The sequence below is a fragment of the Centroberyx affinis genome, unplaced genomic scaffold, assembly GCF_046629955.1.
Source record: "Centroberyx affinis isolate AG114_WGS23_722 - 3 ecotype Tasmania unplaced genomic scaffold, CSIRO-AGI_Caff_v1 ptg002059l_1, whole genome shotgun sequence".
Taxonomy (NCBI): Eukaryota; Metazoa; Chordata; class Actinopteri; order Beryciformes; family Berycidae; genus Centroberyx; species Centroberyx affinis.
Window position 1 is genome coordinate 483,121 of NW_027280392.1, and position 18,023 is coordinate 501,143.

The 18,023-nt window shown below is 43.0% G+C and overlaps 3 protein-coding genes across 5 annotated transcripts; 1 reads left to right on the forward strand and 2 right to left on the reverse strand.

Moving 5' to 3' along the window:
* Positions 1–952: 952 nt before the first annotated feature.
* On the reverse strand, positions 953–9,949 carry mcoln1b (mucolipin TRP cation channel 1b). Of its 3 annotated transcripts, none has more exons than XM_071531234.1 (13): positions 9,084–9,332; positions 8,806–8,967; positions 8,233–8,389; positions 7,627–7,708; positions 7,384–7,480; positions 6,976–7,075; positions 6,634–6,740; positions 5,436–5,585; positions 5,234–5,335; positions 4,943–5,065; positions 4,030–4,236; positions 3,216–3,346; positions 953–2,786 (listed from the first exon to the last, which is right to left on the reverse strand). In XM_071531234.1, coding segments are annotated over exons 1-13 (1,509 nt in total). In that variant the 5' UTR covers positions 9,174–9,332; the 3' UTR covers positions 953–2,785. The 3 variants fall into 3 exon arrangements, with proteins under 3 accessions (XP_071387335.1, XP_071387333.1, XP_071387334.1); XM_071531232.1 differs by lacking the exon at positions 953–2,786 and adding an exon at positions 9,809–9,949 and having other exon boundaries at positions 3,212–3,346; positions 9,084–9,328; XM_071531233.1 differs by lacking the exon at positions 953–2,786 and adding an exon at positions 9,818–9,851 and having other exon boundaries at positions 3,212–3,346; positions 9,084–9,328.
* A 357-nt stretch (positions 9,950–10,306) lies between these two features.
* Positions 10,307–14,090, reverse strand: LOC139654187 (trafficking protein particle complex subunit 5-like). The gene is made up of 3 exons (XM_071531254.1): positions 13,968–14,090; positions 12,078–12,350; positions 10,307–11,577 (listed from the first exon to the last, which is right to left on the reverse strand). Exons 2-3 carry the CDS (start codon positions 12,345–12,347, stop codon positions 11,281–11,283), a joined length of 567 nt encoding a protein of 188 aa, XP_071387355.1. The 5' UTR covers positions 12,348–12,350; positions 13,968–14,090; the 3' UTR covers positions 10,307–11,280.
* A 591-nt stretch (positions 14,091–14,681) lies between these two features.
* pglyrp6 (peptidoglycan recognition protein 6) lies at positions 14,682–17,709 on the forward strand. The gene is made up of 5 exons (XM_071531242.1): positions 14,682–14,782; positions 15,502–16,335; positions 16,503–16,713; positions 17,247–17,541; positions 17,641–17,709. Exons 1-5 carry the CDS (start codon positions 14,719–14,721, stop codon positions 17,653–17,655), a joined length of 1,419 nt encoding a protein of 472 aa, XP_071387343.1. The 5' UTR covers positions 14,682–14,718; the 3' UTR covers positions 17,656–17,709.
* The last annotated feature ends 314 nt before the right edge of the window (positions 17,710–18,023 follow it).

Genomic DNA, 18,023 nt, shown 5'->3' on the forward strand with positions numbered 1-18,023 from the left:
TCTCCTGTGTTCTCTCTCATCCTCGTCCATTTGCATTTTGCATCTTCAATTATATGCATTTGCTTCGGTTTGCATAGCTTATCTCTCTCTACTTCCACTTATCTTGTGTTTTGTAGATGCATGGTAGGGTGTGATAATGGTGGACTCAAAAGTTGAGTGCTTTAGGTACACTGTCTCAGCACTGTTCCTCCCGTTTGTTCTATTGTTTATCTTTTATGAAGTCAACACACCGCTCCCTTTCTTTATGTCTCACCCCTCCTCTCCTCCGCAAAGAGCCTTTAATTCAGTTTCCTTTCTCTACTGCTCCTAGATTGTATTGATTTCCTATGACTGGCTGGCTGGTGGCTGTAGACAGAGCCTACTCTCACCCTCTAGTGGTGCCATATTACCACAACACAGTTGGGCAGCCAGGCTCATTAGCTTCATGCCCGTTCAAACATGCATTTCACTGTATTTAGTCATGATCATTCTAATTGGGGAACTGGTAACCTCCATCATGTTTTTATCTCCTTCTGGCACCAGAGAGAGCTGTATTTGAAAAAGTCAAATGGTATTTACATTATATTCTCTATTAATCAACATTATGGTTAGATTTGTGTAATATGTGCCACATCAAAAATCTTAACCATGCTCCGCCCCTGGTCAGGCTACAGCTGATGAGGAAACAGTAATGTTCTCATGGGTAGTTTTCTGCAGAATGGTTATGAATTGAATTATTTTTATACAACACTTCCTAAATGCATTAATGGAAACAGACAGAATCCACATATATGACACTTAACATAGTAATAAGGAAATACACTAGGTTCAGATCTATGATATTCAGCTAACTGCTATGGAAATACACAAAATGCACAAATCTGATACTTGGGTCAAATGTGATATTTTACTGTGTTTCTATGTTTGCCAAAAAACCCTTAAAGAATATGAGCAACTGACCATCAAATCTGGACACAGGAGGCCATGGATACAGTGCAGCTTGACAAGAGAGATTAAAAATAACCACAAGCTCAGTAACATCGACCTGGGTTACTTATCTCAGCAACCTTGACACAGTTTCAAAGTCTTTCCAATTTATTTTGGTGAGGTGTACCTGCATTCAGAAGGCAACATCATCACAGAAAAGATCTGATACACATCAGGGTTAAAACCTTTACAAGTACCTCCTACATAGAAGAGAGACTCCCTAGTAGCTGTTCTTCGCATCTGAGGTAAAATAACTAACGCAGCCTCCAAATAAAACAATCAACACAGTAAACAAATGTAGTGAGCAAGAATCGTTGTCATTAAATCAAATCAACGTTAAGTAACCTTCTGAGAAGTGTCAGGAGAACACTAACAGATGCATTATATATATACAGTGCTCTGCTCCATTGTGCTAAACGGCTCCCATGTGAGACATCTTACATCACTTGAAGCTGTGCGTCCCTTACATCATTCTTCATTAAGTGCATGTACATGTAAATAAACATTCAATAAAAAAACACATTAGTTCTGTCGAGATTCTAAACCAGTAGTAAACGAGTCATAGTGTAAGAAATCATTAATTAATAAACAAAACAAAACAATAACAGCACGTATCTGGATAGACACCTCAATGTTCTTTGTTCCCTTTAATCCTGATACAAGTCGTGAGCAGTGAAAATCCCCTTTCCTTTAAACAGTAGCCTTCAATTGCAGCACGTTGGAATGACATTACCACTTCAATAGGCTTCTCTATTAAAAGTGATAACAAATGACCATTCAGTCCCTTAAAGACAGTGAATTAAGAACTAGACCATTATGCTGGTGGGTAGAGATGCTCTTGCCCGGTCACAGATAAAATAAATGAGCAGTTACCCTTTGACACACGGCTTCAGTGTCTGACACATCATATAAAATACAGACACAACTGCCACAGCTGCCTGTGTAGTCTAGTATAACGCGCAGCTCGCAAAATTATTCCTGACACACCTGCATAAAAACAATATTTGACCTTGTTGGAATGCTGATTTTCCGTAGCAACATGTGCGGCCTTGTACGATGCACTTAAAAACCCACAGTAAAAAGTGCATTACTGTGCAGAGTCACCTGGCTCTTTACAGCAGAAGCAGTTCATACATATTGATGACTAACTGGTCGGCTGCAGGGCTTGTCCTTCCTCTTACAGTCATCATCTCGTTCCACCCAAAGGAGGGCATGAACAAAGGGATGAGGAGTGAAAGAATGAAATGGAAATGGAGGAATAACCTCCGCTGAAAACGCTGCAGAAGCTAATGCATATATACAGCAGCTAATGATCGCTCCGTTCCAGCTCGTCCGTCTGTCTTGTTGTGTGTCTGTTCTGCCACTGGTATGGAGATTCAGAGGATGTATCAAGAGGCACAAAAATCCATGTGGACCCAATCATAATCTCCAATAAAAAAACATGAAATCATTAAAAAATACAAATAAAAATCCTGTACATAGTGGATGATTCAAGTGAAAACTCCAATCCATTCTACATAATAACAGTTAGCGGACTTGTGTCCAGAGCAACACAATCAAAGTGTTTAGCAGGATGTGTAACAGCATTATGAGCCTAGTCATCAAAGCCCCTAACAAACTGGCATTTCAGAAGAAGAAGACAATAAATAATTCATACATTACAAAAGCTGAAGCAGGTAACGGCGCTGGCAACTGTACAGTGTGTTCTGCCGTTCTGCCGCGAATTAAAATGCAAAACTGTAACCTTGGCAACAGAGGACAGTGTGGTCCAAGGTCAGCCGGTTCATCCTCAAGGCATCGGCATCGTCCCACTTGGGCATCTGGAAAGAGGAACACAATTACAATTCGCTGTCACCGGAATGGAAATACGGTGCTTCAAAGAAAAGAACATCAAATCAGTGACACACACACACACACACACACACACACACACGCACACACACACTCCCTTTGGTGGACAGAGATATGCACGAGTGCACACACGCACAGATATATGCATGCACCCATACATGCACACACCCACACAGAACTGTATGCAAGCACACACACACACACAGACGCACATTTGAATCCATAGAGACCACACACACACACACACACAATTTAATGCATAGACTCACACATACATGCACATGCACACATGTACACACGCACAAAAACTGAGCACATGTACAGTACAGTCCTGCACACACACACACACAGCTGCCACTCCCTCAGTCCATCTTCCTCCTCCTCCTCCTCTTCCTCACCAGTCACAGCAGCAGAAGAAGGAGCAGGACGTTCCCTCCGGCCCGCGGAACTTTCCGGAGCTGGGCGTGTCTGTGCACTCTGCGATGAAGGCGTGCAGGTCTGTGACGCGGACCTGCTCCTGTGTTTGGGCCTGGAGGAAGACAGACCCACAGCTTTCATCCAGCTACTAGTAACATCACCTCCCAAATCCTGGTCACCGATTTACAATAATTTTTAATAATTTATAATAATAATTGAATCCAATTAGAGCAGAAAATGGAGCAGGGAGCGCTTCAGGTGTTCCATTAACGCACATGCTTTTGGAAGGGAATTATGAATAAGAATAAAGGAAGAATTACGACCAGCAATGTATATGCGGCATAAAAAAAATCCAAGTCCAGACAATTTGAATAATAAAAAGCCTTTTTCAGACAGGCTAGAACATTAAAAACAGCACCTATGCATATTGGCAATCCGCCCTCATCACAGCACTCCATCTGCGGTCATCCTTTTTTTTCTCATCTAATTTGATTCATTATAATTTCATTTGACTTCATTTCAGATAATCATATTTTGATTTTCCAGCAAGAGCCTCTTGCAGCACTTGATGGCCCTCGGATGCATTTCAAACTTCCCATCACCGCCCTTCAGCCTCATCTTATACTTTCCCTTGCTTCCCCCACATCCCTCCATCCATTTCATCTTTCTTTGTCCTCTCCTCTTTCATCCCTTTCTCACTTCAAACACCTTCAGATCCCCGTCATGCATTGTCAGAGATTTCAAAATGTTTGCAAACAGTAAACCATAACCGTAAAGTAAACCAAACCGCCGTACCATGATGGTGTCGTAGGCTCCGGTGATGAGCGCGATGAAGAGGGACAGCACCATGTAGATGAAGAGGGAGATGAAGGTGTAGAGGTAGACCTGGCTGAAGATCCACACCAGCGTGCCGCTCTGCTCCATCTCAGCGAACGTTACGAACATGTCGTCCCCGTTGATCAGAGAGAACAGGCACTCTGACACCATGGACAGGGAGCGGAACTGTATGCACGGGGCGAGGGTGAGACTCGTAAATCAAATGGCTACAGTGAGACCAATCCAAGCTCCTCTGAGATGGCAGGTGATCATATTCATATTTGGCAATATTTGGAAGAGGGAAATACACCGAAATAGCAGGCATAAGCTTATTCAACATGTATTCTAAGCATGTATTCTAAAAACCTCTGTATGGGCTAATGTGCTGTTGAAAGGCTTTTAACTGGCAATATTAAGAAGGAAATGTCAAAAAATTCTGCACATTTGAAAACATTTTTTGCAGGGCTACATATTTTATTCATGCCTGTTTTGTTAATTGGTCATTTCTTCTTGATCCCTGGCTCAGAGCAGCTACTCAGCTATTAGAACAACTGAACAGCAACAACTGATGGTTGTTCGCCCACTAACTACCAATACACAGTACACCAATATAACATGGCAGGCAGTAAGCAGTAGATGAAAGCACAAAACACAAAGAGAACGTTTTAATGTTTCATATTTAATAAATGCCAATTTTCTTCTCTCATTAATTATACATAGCCATAAAGATGATACGCTGGAGGGCATTTTAGGAAAATTAGGCTAATCTGAAATGCACTTATGGCCTTTAAGACAGGAATGACTCATGCCTGTTCGTTCCCGGCCAGAGACGCTGCATAGGAACTGGTATCTCATTAGTCACGTATGTGTGTGTGTGTGTGTGTGTGTGTACCTTGGCATGATAGGGCCCAAGTACAATCCATCCACAGAAGCAATATCCCATGTAAATGGCCGCCGCACAGCAGCAGAAGCGGATAACGTTGGGAAAGGCAGCTCTCAGAGTCACAATCAGGATCTGTGGAATAAAGAGAAGGAAAAAAAAACACCCAGGTCTATTTACAGATCAAAGAAACAGAAAGGAGGTGGCCAGCAATGCAGAACAACAAAGCACAAACAAAAAACTAAAACAGAAAAATGAAAAAAAAGTGAACTTTATTAATATGTATGTGTATCTTTGACTCACATTGTATTTCTGGAAGAAGCTGAGGTAGCGGATGACTCCCACCCACACCAGCAGAGTGGAGGTTCCCAGCAGGATCCCACACACATCATAGGATGACAAATTCTGCATGAGACATGTTACATCATTAATTTGCATGATCATTTCTCTTTGGCCTTAACTTTCTTGCAGGGTAGAAATCTTAACACAACATAACTCGTGTTACCTTGGACTCTATGCCGATCTTGATGAAGCTGCCGATGATGGTGAACAGGTCGCTGACGATGAGCAGGATGTACCAGCCGTTGATGAACTCCATCCTGTCTCCCCAGCTCACATGCCGGCCCAGCCTGTGTTTGAAGAACTGCACGTACTCCTGGTAGGGGGACAGAGGGGATCAGTCCTCAGCTAGACGATCAATGAGGTGAGAGATGTTCTGACAGTGTTACAAGTGACATCCCTGGTAAGCTCTTTCCTCTGTTAAAATTCTCATCTCCTTTCCGAAATTTCCATAAAGGTTCAGTGATGTTTAGATCTGGTGATTTGGGAAGCTGTGGAAGGTGTTTGACTTCATCTTGGTGTTCATGAGCCCACTCTTTAATGTGTTTAGCAGTGTGTATGGGGGCTTTATCATCTTGGAATATGGGAACATCATGAGGGAACAGTGGTCCTGTAAAAGTGGCCTCATATTCCATTGTAGGACCATGAAAAGAAATTATTGGAGCATTTGTGACCGTATTTGAAAACATATATGAATAAAAGTGGTGATTGTCAGACCTCTTTTAAAGCTGAAAAATACTGCCAATCAACCTAATATGCCCCGCCTGTGTCTCTGCCTTTGTTATTGTGATTTTAAATGTGGTGTTTCCGTTATTTTGTCCACCCCTTGTATACTTCCATGTATGAAACATTCAGATTGTAAATAAGTGACTTAATAAGTGTCTTCTCTGATAAAACTACTAAGAGGTACGGCTGAGCATGATACCTATTGGCATTGTACAGATTTTTGGAATCAATACTGAATTTAAGTTTGCAAAACATATCAAAAAGCTCAAACTGGGATGTGACCTCAAATTTCCAACTAATTTCTGGGCATTCTGATGAAGAAAATATATTGAGCACGAGTGTATTTAGAAAATCAAATGGCATAAACAAGACATAACATGAAAAAATAACTTTCTTGCAATATAAAATATGCTTTCATGAAACATAGTCAGGTATTGAAAAGTACCATTTTAGAAATGTCATGAAACTGAATTTATTGGCACTACTGTATCAAACTAAACCTTCAAACAGCACCCAGCCCCACTGACTGGCAGCACGAGCCTGGAGCCTTGTCATAAATACCCAACAAGTTCTCCTCAGCTCATCACGCGCGAGAGAAGGAAAGGATCCCTGTGAAATGTGTTTGCCTGGTCTCTTACATGTTGCAGGAGGATGCCTCTGAGGATGGAGCGCCCACACAGCAGCAGGGAAAGCAGACACACAAATGCCACCAGCACATCAAAGAACTCCCGCGCATAGCTCTCCGCTGGGAGGAGAAAGACGCAAGACGGGGGATAAAAGGCGAGTGAGTGAGAAAGCTGGCGGCGGGACAAGCGCAGTTAGTTCAGATAATACAAGACGATATCAAGACAGAGCGACTGGGAGAGGAAATTTAGTGAAAAAAACATGCAAAAGCTAATAGATATATGGCATCAATCCCTCTAACAATCACTTCCTCTTCCTCTGCAGCTCATCCCTCTCCTCCTCCTCTGATCTCTCACCATGTCCGGACACGTTGGGGTCTTTGCACTCCTTTATAGAGGCCAGGTTCTGCAGGCTGATCTTGACTCTGCCGCTGTGGGCCTTGTTATCCATGACGATCTGATAGCAGACGCAAGAGGCAGAGTAAATATACACACAACCTCTGGGTATGGGAGTTTTTACACAGTCAATCCCCACCGGTTTCATCTGAATTGTTATCTCAAAGTTCTGCATATATTGAGATATACAGTAGAACTCGAGGAATGGTAATTTCACAGTTACAGTTTACAGAACAGATCTCTATCTCTATTGTGTTGAGTATGAGAGTAACGCATCTCCTCCTCTATCCGTAGAACAATCGACACGGAAAGGAATGCTTATAAGAAAGAATGTTCATAAAAAAAGAAATAGAAGAAGAGATAGTTCACCGTGATGGCGAAGGTGTAGCAGTCGGGGATCTCATTGTTTATAATGGTCTGAATGTTGATAGCCTTCAGCTGGAAGTCGATGGTTACATTGATCAGCCTGGAGACAAATATGAGAGGGAGGGGGAGAGAGAGAGAGAGAGAGAGAGTCAATATACAGAGTTGAAACAGTAAAGACAATGAATCCTGTTTTATTTTCAGTGTTGTAAAAAAAAGAAAAAAAAAAGGACCATAATCATGTCTAACTTGTAAAACTTGAGAGTGAAGTTCTTGTAGTCACTGTTTCCCGGAGAGGAACCGTAGGGCGGGGGGTCCAATCCAATGCAATCTGCCAAACATTTGAAAAAAGCATTAACAGGAACCATGGGAAATTTTTAAAGCTACACAAATACCATTTTCCGCATCACATAACACACAACCAAAATTCCACACTTCCTCAAAGCATTCAAACGCAGGACAGCCCTTGTGGAGGTTGCCGTTCATTTGTATCTGTCTATTTTTCACCACAAGACTTAAAAAAAAACCATCATTGCAAAGTCAGCAGGTGCATGCAACTGACTCCGTTCCCATGGCAAGGACATATCGTACTTCTACTAAAGTATGTGGGGGAAAAAAAAAATAGTTTCATGATGTGTTTTTGCTGATAGGAACTATTTCAAGCCGTAAAAAGTAGGGCACAGTTGCGGGGCGACTCCTGACATATATGGAGCAGCAGCACAATGACTCACTGACACAAAGAAAAACAAAACAAAACGAGGCTGCCAGTTATAATGTTATCCACCCGGGGACACGTTTAATGGACGCATAAGTGGGATGCAGAGAAGAAACGTGAAAGATGGGAGGCCGTCTTACCGGTGACGACATAGGGATCGATGTCAAACGTGTCGTTGACGGGGTCGATGCTCCCCTTCCTGTAGTACCTCTGGCAGAGGGACAGGGCGGTTCCGTTTACCCCGGCCCCTAACACGTACGCGTACCGTCCCAGAGAGGTCTGCGGAAGAGCCAAGTACTGCAGAAGAGCAGAGACGGGGGAAGGGGGGGGGGGCGGTTAAAGCTGAGCTGGATGCAATATTAAAGACCCCATGAAACCACGTCTTTGCTTCCTCAATTTGATGTATTTCCTGTTGAAACAGGATGTTGGGGCGGGACATAAGGCAGTGAGGGAGCATTCAACAGTGTAAATCAATGGATATCAGTCAGGGAAAGAAAGGCAGTTTTATTTGATAGGTTGAGTTCATTTCATGGGGATTTGAAGAAAAACAAAGATGTATGTAACGGTGTTTCTTAGTTTTTTTGCAAGGTGGAAAAGCCTCTGAAACAGGATTTAGACAATGTGACACTAAAACTCTCCACTGAAACAAAGACTAGTGAAATTCTTTCAGCTTGTATAGTAAAAACGAGTCGTTCCACAGTTCTTGGGGCTACCTGCTCGATGGCATAGTAGATGCGGCTGTAGAGTTCCTTCTGGGTGTGGATGGCCTGCGGAGCGTCGTCCTGGTAGTCCTTGAGGAAAAGGTGTTTGAACGACGCCGTGTTCTCCTCTTTAAACGTCACCACCATCTGGTTGCTCAGGCCGAACAGCACCAGCTGAGAGGGAGAGTCGGAGACAAAACACATGAGTCAGTCAGTCTGGCATTTCATATTCAGATAGACACACGGAATACGTGATTCTCGGTTCAAAATATAGAGAAAGGTCTGTCCACCTGCACGGTCACGATGATGATCTTGAGCAGCTGCAGGCCCAGTTTGAAGGGCTTGCGGCCCTTGGCGTGGTACTTGTCACAAGGGCTCATGAAGAAGTACTTGAGCTTCCTCCTCAGGGCCTCCTCCTCTTCCTCCTGCTGCTGGCGGAGCTCGGAGCCCACCAGGCCCGTGGGACGGGGGTTCCCGCCTCCGAGAAGGTCCTGGGACCCATAGCTGCTCACGGAGGAGAACAGCCGGTCTTTCTCTGTCGAAGCCAACAAGGGGAAATTTTTGAAAGAAAAGGGAGATTATTCATGATTAGCGTTAATTTACTGGAAGAGCAATGAGTGGCAGCCTTGTGTTTAAGTTCACCTGTGCTTGTTCAATAGGGTGGTAAATTATTAATTGTATAAAAGGGCCTTGAGGATGAAAGATATGGCTTCAATATGCACCTGCTCATTAAAATGGGATGCAGCAGGGGAAGCAATATAGCTATCATATTAAAAACCTTTGCTTTGCTTTTGTTTCATTAGAACAATATCCAATGTAAATCAGAGCTTGTTGTTTTGACATAGTCGATGCTGGAAATACAAATATAAGCGGGCCTGCCTGAGCTATAAGCCCGAGTAATATGCAATAATCAGATATTTGCAATGAACATGTGTCGCAGAATGAAACATACAGACAACAGGCACAAAGGAGTCCGCAGTATGACCGGAGAAACTGGAATGGCTGCTTAACAAACCTGTGGCGCTGTCCTGGATGCAAGTGTAATTTGAAGATGCCATGGCGGCGCTTTGAAGATCACAGAGGAATTAACAGGACGTCATCGAGGCAATCGGTACAAATGTCAAGTAATCATCGAAATCCTATTAAAAATGTAAGCTATCGGATAAAATCACTGGTGAACGATGCTCTCTGTCGCAGAGTAGATGACAAAATTGGTAAACACGGCTCGCAGCTTCCTACATGGTCACGTGACACCTGCCATGTGACTCGCGTCTGTATTGTTTGGGGAACTGTAGCGCAGTGTACAGTGACGTGTGAAGTTTACCTGTGGTAATATAATATGCTAAATATATATATATATATGTTTTATTCTTCTACTCGTGCTCTGGTGGATACAATCCCATCATAACTTATTTTACATCATAATATATTTTATATGATAATGATGCTTGGTATTTACTCAGAATCAGATGCCATTTCACATTATCCATTGACATTTCATTTTATTCAATGAAGATTAACACATAGAAATAAACAGTGCCATCAATGACATTAGACCCAAGAACATTGTGAATCAATCTTACAGGAGTTACACAGAAAATGTTGCAATTGAATTGGAATGCAATCAGATAGATGAGTAGAGTACCAGGCAGAATTGATCATAGTCTTCATTGTAAGATTACAAGAAACATTTCAACTTAACCCCTGTTCATAAGGAGTGGTTCTCATGGCCCTCTGTAGGAAATTAAAAAGACATTTTGTAGCGTTAAATGAGGTATCGTGACAATGATTTTTAACATCATGGAAACCTGGGATGCCCTGATCAACTGGCCACCATTCAGATTGGTCTTAGCTTAGATATTAACTTTCACCATGAGACCAATATGAGACATATATGATATGATGATATGATGAGAAACCATCTCATCCAGTGTGTTGTCTCCCAATCCACATCTTTGCTGTCACTATGTTGGTATAAGCTTATTTCTTAATTGAAAAAGTGGTGACCTGTATGTGGCCTCAAAAAATCAGAGCATCCCTAATGAAAACTACTGAGTAAAGTGGAGCAGGAATTATTCAATACTTTTATATGCTATGACTGATCTGTGATATCAAAATGGAATATGAAATTACGATGTAACACAGTAAACTTCAATGTAAATGTACGCAGGTAAACAAATTTGTGTGTCACTTCATGAGGTATGACAGGAGTGAGATGATGGACACAACTAGTTGCCTCTTTTCTGTTCTAGACGTGGCTCAGTATTGGGCAGTCATCCACCCAACCATACATTCATCTCTTTCATCAGTCACAAGGAAATTCAGTCGCTAATGAACAAATCGCGCGCGCACACACACACACACACACACACACACACACAGTCATAGCACAGGACTGCACACTAGCCAGAGTGAATAACCCGGACATGAATGATGTATCCTTATCCTGCATTGATTTACATAACCCCCCACTCTCTCCAGTCTTCCTTATCTGCCGTCCAGAGCCTTGTCCCTGGCTATCACTGACTCATCAAACTTTATCATGAGCGTGGTGCCTTTGTGCCAGTGGGCGGTGACCTTGGCAGGGAAGCCGCTGTGTGTGAGGATGGCCTCCACGATGCCCGCGGTGAAGGCGGCACAGTTCAGGGTGCTGTTCTCCTTGGGCACGGAGATGTAGGCGTTGATGAGCGGCTCCTTCTCTATGATGTAGTAGGTCTTGTCGTCGTCGTTGGCCTGCTCCAGCTTGTCCGCCTCCTTCCCGAACAGCGCCTTCCATACGTTAACCTGAGGGACAGGGAGCTGTTAGACAATGCTGTTCTCTGTAGAGGATGATTCCAGCCACAGTGAATGTTGAGCCCATTTTCCAGCATGCCTTCTCTCCCTTCCAAAAGATTCCTGTAGATTTTACATGCTTTTACCAGAGGAACAGTTAACCTCTAAACACCATGTGCTTTCATTCAACCCCAAATGATATCAAAACCAAATTTCTGAGGAGGCAAATTAAGAGTAGTAACATAATCCATGGGGGAGATGTGTTCGTCTACAATTTTTTTGCTAGGCCTTGCCTAATAAAGCATTAAAATAACATTGTGTTGTGTCAATGAGCCAACTAGGGTTAGACCAATATGTTGGGTCAATAACTGCCTTTTTATTAAATATTGGATATCAGCCAGTCATGTGGTCCACTGGTCTTTGTATTTTCTTTTCTTTCTTTTTTATTTATTCATGTAATTGCTCGATTATGTTTTTTTGTTTTTTGCAAGTGATGATTCATATTAGCTTACCTTGATGAACAGCAGTATGTTGAGCACTTTGGTCTCCCTCTTGCCGTTCTTCTCTCTCAGCACCAGCACGTCCAACATGCTGGCCCCCACGCTCTGCCCCATGTCCGCCAGGCGGGTCTGCAGCTCGGACACAGAGTACACCCTGCTCTGGCAGTACTGCACCATCTCCGAGAACAGCAGGGCGAAGGCGCTCACGCTGACCTCTGTCTTGGGTCGGGTCAGAGGCCGCTCCAAGATGTTGGATTTCCCTCGAGTAAACCGCGTGTCCATTTTCTATGGGAGAGTGAATTATGTATATTTGCAGACTGAAGTGTGTGTCGCCTGTGGTGATCATGATATAGCCAAAGTTCATAGTGACATAACAGCCTATGTGAATGTCTTCTTTTTGTATTAATAGATGTGTGAATCATTAGTACTAGAAAAAAGATAGCTAGTAGGTGTTGTTAGCTAGTTGGGAGAACAGGGTAAAATGAGCCACTTTTTACATTTTGTGCTACTACGGCAAAATAAGTGTGCATTTATCTGAAGCAATAATTGCTTACAGTTGTTGAGCATTCATGGAAATTAAAACAGTTTCTGTAGCTAATACAGTTTGAGAAATACAACCCATGAAAAAAGTTGGTCTTTTGGTTTAATTTACCCCAGGGTAGAGGGCAGTTTAGCATTACAATGGGGCAAATTAAAATCTTTATTTTTGTTCTTTTCAGTCCTCTAGGGCCTTCCCAGCATGCAGTGGCAGACAGTCTGTCTCTCCATTCTGTCTCTTCTAACAACATAATTTATGTTTACTTCAATATAGGGAGATAATTTCTCCTATTTTCAAAAGGACAACAATGCACAACTTGGCTCAACATGACTGTCAACACAATGTCTGTGCAGTGTGTGTGTGTGTGTGTGTGTGTGTAAGTGTGTGTGTGTGTACGAGTGAGTGTGTGTGTGTCTGTCTGTCTGTTATAACCTGTTCATGGTACTTCTCCTTTCTTGATTTTCTCACTATACCTGTTCAGTATCATAATGTCTATCTTAACTTAATTACATTTAATAGATGTACATGTAATTAGACTGTGGTGTGTTCAGCCGTTGGCTCAACTTGCCCCAGGACTAGTGGCACATTTAACCCCACAAATACCATTTTAAGAAAACTGCTTCACACAGAAAAACAGGCATACAGTTCTGCTAAGTTTATGACCTCTTATTGTACCTGATACAACCCTAAAATAATATATACGAAAAGTCCCAAACTTATCTACTTCCATTTAGATACATCTTTACCATGATAAAATCACATGATATAATCGTGGTGTGTGAGTCAGACATTGTTTGGCTCGCACACCCCTTTCTCTATGTGCTCTCCTCTATCAGATTCAGGGGAAATTAATTACTCTTCCAAAATCTGTGATCACATGATTCATGTTGTGTATGGTTGCCTAGAAACAAGAGGTAACTCACCTACCCAACTGTTCCACTTACCCCCTTCTCCCCTACGTCAAAATGACAGGACCTCTAATGATTATGTGGAGTAATATAAACCAACCCTACTACATTGTATACGCCCATACACAGGATCTGATGTAACTACCCATTCTGCTATTACCCGTACCGTGTGTTATTAGAGAGTTATAACATTATAAGTGTATAATGATGCTAGCTCTGCTGCAGCAGTACAGCCCGCTTCTCCCCACTAAACTGACAGCTGATCAGCTATCGACGTTAGCTAGCTAGCAAGACAGGTTAGCTTGGTGTTTCTTGTAATAATAACTACAGCCATGCCACGCCATTCCAGCAGTGAAATACACACATGATCGCAAGCCTTAAAACACAAACACACGATAGCAAACATGCGATCAATTAGCTTCATTTCCAAATTGACCTCTTTGTAGATAAACAAACCTTGTTTTAGCTTTCCTGCTGCTGTTCAGTTCACCCACTGTACGCGTCTACTTCCTGTTCTAGTGGTCACGTGAGCGCTGTAAGCGGTGATCAGTGGGTTCTTTAGTTTTACATTGCTACAATTTTTCAAAACTGAATCAGCATATAAATGAGTATAATTGCATAACTAGACTAAGAAATTACGCACAAGTTAAACTCAGTGTGCAAACTTGTGTATTTCTTCCAGACAGCACACAAATGATTCATGGCTTTGGGATTTCCTCTGTTTTGCAGACTAAGCATTGTGTTTTCTGACCATTAAGAAGAACATATTGCTTCAGAGAGGACTGCCAACGATTTCTAGTGACACAGACATTGCTTCCGAATACTATTCCCATGAGAACCACAGTTTCACCAGCAGCAGCTATGTTAATGACACAAAAGAAGAGTACTGAGATGTATTACAGAATGTGTGAATTCCTGGAAATTATCCAGGTCCATCAGGTCAACACTGTATGAGGTATACAGAGAGACCTTGAGCCATATGAGGACAAACAACACTATATTGCCCACACTACAGGTGCCAATTTCCCACATTGCTCAGTCGGCCACCTCAGAAGATTAAACACAAGCATATCTATGTGTACAGCTGTTGCATAACCACCCATTAACTTTGCACTTGCACGTCTATAAATAAGAGAAGGAAACAGGACGAGCATTTAACGCTTGGTGCTCAAGGTATTGAGGGCTCAGTGTGGATATAGGCAGCGAGATGGCAAGTCACTGGAAATGGAGCCTGGCCCTTCTTGTGGTCTGGGTCAGCACTTGCACGGAAGGTAATAACATTTGTTTTTGATTTCACCAATTTTGTGAAACACATCATATGTATTAACACTGGAGCAAGTACTGATACACTGGAGCAAGTACGGATGTCAAGGTGTACACATTTTACTGTGTTTTTATATGAAGTGATATTTTGATTTCTGTGTATACTTTAGTATCACCATGTTTTTTCTGTGTATGCAAACCTCCGGGTCAGATTCTTTCTACATGTGTATCTATTTGGAACATTTCATTCCAATTTTGATTTGAGGGATGGTTATTTTCTGTACTATTGAACATGAAAAATAATGCAGAATACTTCTTAGTTGGGAAAATTCAAAATTGACTGTCCATATATGAGCTCATATAGTCTCATATATCATATCATATGATCTCTGAAGGAGACTTACAGCCAAAACATCAGTCTGTCTGCAGTCCCATTGTATCATACCTATAAGTGCAGATTTAAGAGTGCTCCTGTGTTTTCTTTTTCCATGGACAGTCAGTTTTGAATTGTCCTGGCTATTCAACATTCTGAGTTCAGAGTCGAGCAGCTGGTCCTCTTCATTTTTCAAGTGTGGCAGACGCGCACTGGGTTCATCACTCTATTGCATAAACAATGACATTTCGTTTTGTAAATTATTGGATACCAATGATGTAACGGGCATTAAAATGTTTATAAGAGTAAATAATCTGAATTAGACAGTTATGTGTTGTCTGTGCTCATCCCCAGCTTCATCTTCCTTGCACATGGATGACTTTATTAAGGCAGTAAAGCAGGTGGAGGACGGGAACCCTGGGCTGGAGCCAGTAGCTGTGTTGAGGGGCCTGCGCAGGGCAGCTGGCCTAAATGATGCATTCATTCAGCACTTCCTTGGTAATGCCAACTCCAGTGGACCTGAAATGGACGCTGGTCTCTCAGATTACATTGGCAGGGCTCTGCGTCACAGAGTGACCGAAGATGCCAGAGAGGAAGGGGTGGTTCTCACTTCCGATGGCACCACTGTTGCTCTCAGACCCCTCCTCCTGGGCATTGAAGCTGGTTTCCATTCCAAGGCTAGGGGGCGTGTCCGGGGTCTGCACCAGCTCACTCTGGCCAGAGACCTCGGCCTTTCTTTCAGGCACTTCCGCAGCTCTCCCCTCTCCCAGCGCCTGGGTCCCGACGGCTGCTGGGACAATGTCACCTCTCCTAAGGTCTTCACCCTCTCCGACGATCCCTCTCTGGTCACGACCGCTCAGGTCAACGGAGGCATGGATGGTGTGATTCTAGGGATGGAGGTGTCTGCTCAATCCAGACGTCCTCTGAAGCTCAGCAGGCTGCTGACGGTGTACTACTGCCACCAGCTGGGGAGTGAAGGACTGGACGCCGCTCCGCGCCTCATCAGCCCCCGGCGTAGGGAGAAGTTCCGGGAGCTGGTCCTCCCTCCTCTGCTGGCCAGGCAGGTGGTCCGATCCATCGACCTGCACCGCAGACTGAAGGGGCATCCCAAGATGGAAGTGAAGGAGAAGAAGCAGCTGGTGGCTGTGGTGAATGAGGGAATGAAAGAGTTTGTGGCCGAGTACATGGGTGAGTAACAGACCAAACCACTGGGTGTACAACACTCTCAGCATGATTATGGCTATTCAGAATGAGAATAATTAAAATTACTGCTATGTATTTGAGAGTACAAATCTGCAAATCTGCATGCATTATTAATCTGTTTCTCACTGTTCTCACTTTTTCTCTCATTTCAGATTGTCCACCCATTATACCCCGGTGCATGTGGGGTGCAGAGCCATACAGAGGAACTCCCACCCTCCTGTCCCTCCCTCTCTCCTTCATGTACATCCACCACACTTCTACACCAAGCCAGCCCTGTCTGACCTTCGAGCAGTGCTCTGCAGACATGCGGTCCATGCAGCGCTTCCACCAGGACGACAGAGGCTGGGACGACATAGGATACAGGTAGAAGAGAGCAAAGACACTGCAAAAAATTGAATTTAGTCTCACATTCAGCCTTCAAATCGTATTTTTCTTAAGTCAAGAGAGAAATTCTTCCAGTGGGGTGAGATAACTCCACTTGTTTCTAATGCAGTTTCACTTGTTTCAGGAATTTTCTAGAAATGAGCGTCAGTATGTGGAAACAAGTCAGAATAAGGCAGATCGCTGCACTACTATCAAGAAGATTTACACTTGATTCTACAAAACTCTTGAGACAAGTTGATTTGCATTGGAAACAAGTGAAATGATCTCACTACACTGGCAGTTTTCTCCACTTGTTTTAAGAAAAGTATGATTTTAGGACTCAATAATAGACTAAATGACTTGTTTAGATGGAGTTTTTTTGCAGTGTGCATTCACCACCAGTCAGTTTTGAGGCATTTTTCTCTTGTAATTCTCCAAGACTAGAGGATGTGTACAGGTCAACCTGATTTAGGACTAAATTTGGACTAATATAAGACACTGAATGCTTTTAACCCCCCTCTGTGCCCTTAAAGCTATGTTGCTGGCTCTGACGGCTACATCTACGAGGGCCGGGGTTGGCACTGGAGAGGAGCCCACACCTATGGACACAACTCCAGAGGCTACGGGGTTTCCTTCATTGGCGACTACTCCTCCAGTCTGCCTTCCCAGCATTCCATGGGGCTGGTGAGAGACCACCTGGCCTCCTGCGCTGTTGGCGGCGGGCGACTGGTGGCCAACTTCACTCTGCAGGGGCACAGACAGGTGGTCAACACTTCCTGTCCCGGGGAAGCTCTCTACAGTGAGATCAAAGGCTGGGAACACTTTGGGGTATGTGGATATGAGTATTATATCCCTGTAGCACTTCAAAAAATGCTTTATGTTGAACTGTTTTTTTATTTTATCTTCTTTCATTTTCTTTTTTTTCAGGAGGTCAAAGAATGAAAAAACCTGCTAGACCAGAGGGAGAGGATTGAATAAACCAAAGTCTGACACAATAAATACTTGTCTTTGATGATGGTTGCCATTTTCTTTCAAACACTGAGTTCTTTTTATGAAATCTCTGGGAAGTTTGTACGATTACTATGAAAAGTAGCCCAGTGCAAACAAACATTTCCGTCTAAGGCCAGTAGAGAGCGCCGAATGATCATGCAATGACCAGTAATAAGCCATTTATTGATTTCCATTATTTAGGGATTTTTGTTTCAGACAATTGACCTGACACATCTTGATAACTCGATCCTTATGACATACAGGGGGATACAGAGCTATATGTTATTTTGAAAACATATTATTTAATTGGTTAGTTAATG

What these genes read in the sequence shown, in the direction of transcription:
- mcoln1b (XM_071531232.1), bottom strand. Translation starts at nt 9,851, where the DNA reads ATGGCATCTTCAAATTACACTTGCATCCAGGACAGCGCCACAG. An exon ending in GCTTCTTCCAGAAATACAAT is followed by an intron (nt 5,066 to 5,233) that starts GTGAGTCAAAGA and finishes TTTATTCCACAG; the next exon opens with ATCCTGATTGTGACTCTGAG. An exon ending in TTGGGCCCTATCATGCCAAG is followed by an intron (nt 4,237 to 4,942) that starts GTACACACACAC and finishes CCGTGCATACAG; the next exon opens with TTCCGCTCCCTGTCCATGGT.
- pglyrp6 (XM_071531242.1), top strand. Translation starts at nt 14,719, where the DNA reads ATGGCAAGTCACTGGAAATGGAGCCTGGCCCTTCTTGTGGTCTGGGTC. An exon ending in GTTTGTGGCCGAGTACATGG is followed by an intron (nt 16,336 to 16,502) that starts GTGAGTAACAGA and finishes CTCTCATTTCAG; the next exon opens with ATTGTCCACCCATTATACCC. An exon ending in TGGGACGACATAGGATACAG is followed by an intron (nt 16,714 to 17,246) that starts GTAGAAGAGAGC and finishes GTGCCCTTAAAG; the next exon opens with CTATGTTGCTGGCTCTGACG.
- LOC139654187 (XM_071531254.1), bottom strand. Translation starts at nt 12,347, where the DNA reads ATGGACACGCGGTTTACTCGAGGGAAATCCAACATCTTGGAGCGGCCT. An exon ending in ACATACTGCTGTTCATCAAG is followed by an intron (nt 11,578 to 12,077) that starts GTAAGCTAATAT and finishes CCTGTCCCTCAG; the next exon opens with GTTAACGTATGGAAGGCGCT.